General features: G+C 42.2%; 2 protein-coding genes and 1 pseudogene across 4 annotated transcripts in view; all 3 read right to left on the minus strand.

The window, feature by feature from the left end:
• LOC116696667 (protocadherin gamma-A11) overlaps nucleotides 1–4,852 on the minus strand; it is a 55,710-nt gene that overhangs the window by 32,365 nt on the left and 18,493 nt on the right. The window lies entirely within an intron of this gene.
• On the minus strand, nucleotides 610–3,661 carry LOC116696670 (protocadherin gamma-C5-like; annotated as a pseudogene).
• The window catches only part of LOC116697276 (protocadherin gamma-C5), a 3,388-nt gene continuing 1,967 nt past the window's right edge, over nucleotides 3,432–4,852 (minus strand). The window contains exons 2-3 of the mRNA XM_032528618.1: nucleotides 4,149–4,840; nucleotides 3,432–3,452 (exon numbers count right to left, since the gene is read on the minus strand). Of these exons, the coding sequence (XP_032384509.1) occupies nucleotides 3,432–3,452; nucleotides 4,149–4,840 (713 nt within the window). The remainder of the gene's footprint in view (nucleotides 3,453–4,148; nucleotides 4,841–4,852) is intronic.

Below are 4,852 nucleotides of genomic sequence, written 5' to 3' on the forward strand. Positions count from 1 at the left end.
ACTGCACCCCCTCAAGGTCGTAATGCATTTTGACAAATGTAACATTAGGGAATGTACGATTTTTGTTATAATTGTCTTTATAGAACATGTAATAAAAACTCAGATGATGACACATATAAATATTTGAAATCTAAATACCCAAATTCACTGGCAGATTATTTTGAAATAATTTCTGCCGACTGATAATATCTATGAATTAAAAACCTTAACACTTTCATCTAAAATATTTATTTTAGATGAAAGTGTTAAGGTTTGTATCAATCAATTTACAAGTTATCAAAAGGATTACATAAATTGAAAGCAAAATCTGATAACAACTGAAAATGTTTGTATATTGCATGCTTTCTTTAACATTTTAAAATGTTGGCATTAGAAAACAATTAGTAACTTGAGTATAAAAATAAATAAATTTCAGAACAAAAAAGTTAATTGATTCACTTTCTTAAGGGAACAATACTGTGTAACATTGAAAAAGCAATCAACTTTCACAATATCTAAATCCTAAAACTGATAATTAATCCAGCACAAACAGATCCCTTGTACACATTACAATGTCGTAAAGCCGGTCTGTGCATAGTGGTGTTTACCTGCCTACGATTCAAAACACAGTAAACTTTATACATATAGTAAAATTAAAAACAATAATTCATAAACGTTAAGGCTACCCATAGAATAAACATATCCCATTCAAATTCGTTATATTTATATTTCCATGAGTTTTAATTAGTTTAGTTCTGGTTAATTTATTTCAAGGTACATCCAAAATGCCAAGCCCATAAAAATATGTAATAGCAGGTCTACTGTTGTTTTCTGCTCACCTGCTGGCTCTCAAAGGTCCAGGTGCTGTCGGGTAAAGACGCTCCAGAACAATGAGCCCTCCCCTTAAAGTCATTGGTGCTGCTGGGCTTAATCAAAGTGAAATCACTGTACTCTGACATCGGAGACATACAGGACCTGAGAGGACTGACTCTGAGACACATGCTCCTCCCAGGACCTCCACGTATTTATAGGACCATCAGTGTTGAGCTGAATCTGCAGGTTTCTGTTGGGGTTCTTGTAATCATACAGTCACTCGTCTCAGCAGCAACTACCGCTGCTTCTGCTGTTCCTCATATTTTAACCGCTAAGATAGAAAAGTCACCAGAGACAGAAAGGACACCGAGGCAGAGAGAGGATCAAATAAAGGGTGATTCTCCCAGTTTTCTTGGGGGCCGGCCACTTTCTGTGGAGTTCTAAGATGGGCTCATGGAGGCCGTCCTCCAGCAGGATGGAGACCGTGACGGTGGGCGGACTGGACCGGTTCCCGTCGTCCTGAATCTCTATAAGCAGCCTCTGAGAGGAGTCGTCCTGCTCGGACACAGCGCGTTTGTCCTCACCTCCCCTGTGTACAGTTGACAGTGAACAGAGAGGGTCTGTGGCCTCCGCCGTTTGTAGGAGATCCAGGCGTTGTGCCCGAGTCAGCGTCCACGGCCGTCACCTAGTAACCAGGTGGCGCTTTAGCGGAGCGGGGCATCCTCTGATGAGAGAGGGAGCGGGCAGCGGAGGAGGGGTAAATAAACGCGGGGCATTGTCGTTCTGGTCCAGGATAAAAACATGGACAGTGGCGTTGCTGCTGAGAGACGGAGAGGCCCTGATCCTTTGCTGACCTGAATCTGAAACAACCTTCAGTTTCATAGTCAAACGAGTGATGCTGTAGATGCTGCCGTATCTGAGTTAATGTAAACATAAGATGAGAACAGAAACGTCCTGCACTTTAGAGTCCAGAATGAGTAAGATATTTTGGCGTTTTCACCAAATCCAGGTCAGATGTGACACTGAGTACAGTATAGAGCCTGGATACCACTCTCTTTTAAATACACATTATAGGAGGGCTGAGTAAATACAGGAGGGTTGTCGTTTACATCAGTGATGCCGACAGGTATAAATTTGGTACTAGAGAGGGAAGGAGAGCCTGAGTCCTTGGCTGTTATTTCAATAATATACTCTGAGGAACTCTCTCGGTCCAAATGACCACTTGTCACCAATTCGTAATTATTAGAAAACGATGGTTTCAGAGTGAAAGGAGATCGTTTGGGAAGCTGTAAAGACACTTTACCATTATCACCGGAGTCAAAGTCTCGTGCACTGATCAAAGCCAATACAGTGCCACTTGGTGCGTCTTCCCGTACAGGACTTGGTTTTGAAGTAAGCACAATTTCTGGAGCATTATCATTTATGTCTTCTACGTCCAGCTGTAAACGACAGTGACCCTCCATTTCGGGAATGCCTTTGTCTTTAGCAGTTATATCGATAAGGTATGTTTTAGAACTCTCATAATCTAATGCTCCTTTTAAAACAATATCTCCTGTTACGTCATTGATTTCAAATATTGATAACACAGAGTCTGGAGTACGGGACCCAAACGAATATTTAATTTCACCATTAACACCATCATCGGCATCTGTAGCTGTAAGTTTGATTACAAATGTTCCTTTGGTGGTGTTTTCCTTTAAAGACACTTTGTACTCATTTTCATTAAATTTTGGGAAATTATCGTTATTATCAAGTACAGTAATAATAATCTTACAGGTTCCCGATTTGACCGGGTTTCCTCCATCTAATGCTGTCAACAGCAGCTGGTGGAGAGCATTCTTTTCCCGGTCTAATGGCTTTTCTAACACCAATTCCGGGACAGCATTAGCATTTTTTGTGTCTTTAAATTTTAAAGAAAAATAATCGTTTTTGCCTAGTGAGTACGTTTTTAATGAATTGCTTCCAACGTCAGGGTCCTCCGCGCTCTCTAAAGGAAAACGTCTGCCAAGTGCAACTGATTCTGGTATTTTAAGATGAATCTCTTCTGTTAGAAAACTAGGAGAATTGTCATTTGTGTCTCTTATTTCCACTTCAATTCGATGAGACTGCAAAGGACTTTCAACAACAACTTGCAGAGGTAGAACACAGCTGGCGCTTTCTCCGCATAAAGCCTCTCTGTCTATTCTGTCATTCACCACCAGCTCGCCCTTCCCCGCATCCACGCTGAAATACTGCTCACCAGCCTCAGAGGCGACATGCAGTTTGCGGTCAAAAATCTCAGATAGTCCCAAACCCAGATCTTTGGCTAGATTTCCTACCACAGATCCCTGTTTCAGTTCCTCTGGGATGCTGTAACGAGTCTGTCCGTTTATTGTACTCCACAAGAGAAAGAAGTAATGCCACCAAAGAGCCTGCCATCTCCAGTCTCGGTATCCTATTGTCTTTGTCATCCTTGGTCCTCTATAAGACATGATTTCCAAGCGAGATCTTGTTTATAACAATGATGGATTCTATGATAGTAGGAAATACCCACAAAGAAACAAACTTACAATGTTTGAGCATGGTTGCGAGCTAAAATCCAGGTTTGAATCTAAAAAGAATACAAGCGCATTGTCGTCTCTCCTCGAGCTCTTTGCATTCTATGTGTTACAGCACTGAGGCTGCATGGGGGCAGGGACTAGATCGCTTTGTACAGCGCTAAATTCTATTGGTGCACAGCACCCATTTCCGCTATCCAATGAGAGAGAGCCTGATCGACACTCTAAAAGTGGCAACATCTATTCTCTTTGTGAAATTAATTTGAGAAGATTATGAGAAATATCCCTGCATATTAAATAATATGTGAAAACCTTTTCAATGTAAAAGTAAAACATAAATGAAAACCACCTTGCAGTCAGTATCTAAAACAAAATGATAACACAATCAAATTGTACATCACAGAAAAGCTGTCAAAGAATAAAAGTACATTGAACGGTTTTCTATTGTCACCATAACAGCATAGCATAAATACATCAGCACGTTCGTGGCGTTGCATGATCTGTTGCATTTCAGAGTCGCTGTCTGCTCTCATGGTGCAGAAATGTTCAATTTATCAATCCGGCTGCTTGCCTACAGTAGAGTATGTGTCGATTGTTGTGCATTCTGTCCTCTTTCCTGTCTGTTAATTAACGTCATTGTGATGTTATTTGTTTTCGCATTGTATTTCAGTTTTTGAAAATGAAAGTAATACACTATAGATGGTTTTCAGACAAAATTAAATTTGAGTTTATAATTAGGTATTTCCTGTACTAAATAAAAAATGAAAAAAATGTTATTTTGTCCTTCTTTTTTAAGATCAATGGTTGTTTTCTGCTCACCTGCTGGCTCTCAAAGGTCCAGGTGCTGTCGGGTAAAGACGCATCCAGAACACTGATCACCTCCTTAAAGTCATTGGTGCTGCTGGGCTTAATCAAAGTGAAATCACTGTACTCTGACATCGGAGACATACAGGACCTGAAGGACTGACTCTGAGACAACATGTCTCCTCCCAGGACCTCCACGTACTTTATAGGTCCATCAGTGTTGAGCTGAATCTGCAGGTTTCTGTTGGGGTTCTTGTAATCATCACAGTCGCTCCGTCTCATGCAGCAACTACCGCTGCTTCTGCTGTTCCTCATGCATTTAACCGCTAAGATGAGAAAAGTCACCAGAGACAGAACGGACACCGAGGCCAGAGAGAGGATCAAATAAAGGGTGATTCTCCCAGTTTTCTTGCTGGGCTCGGCCACTTTCTGTCGGAGGTCTAAGATGGGCTCATGGAGGCCGTCCTCCAGCAGGATGGAGACCGTGACGGTGGCGGACTGGACCGGTTCCCCGTCGTCCTGAATCTCTATAAGCAGCCTCTGAGAGGAGTCGTCCTGCTCGGACACAGCGCGTTTAGTCCTCACCTCCCCTGTGTACAGGTTGACAGTGAACAGAGAGGCGTCTGTGGCCTCCGCCAGTTTGTAGGAGATCCAGGCGTTGTGGCCCGAGTCTGCGTCCACGGCCGTCACCTTAGTAACCAGGTGGCCTGCTTTAGCGG

This window comes from Etheostoma spectabile, chromosome 10 (assembly GCF_008692095.1).
Source record: "Etheostoma spectabile isolate EspeVRDwgs_2016 chromosome 10, UIUC_Espe_1.0, whole genome shotgun sequence".
Taxonomy (NCBI): Eukaryota; Metazoa; Chordata; class Actinopteri; order Perciformes; family Percidae; genus Etheostoma; species Etheostoma spectabile.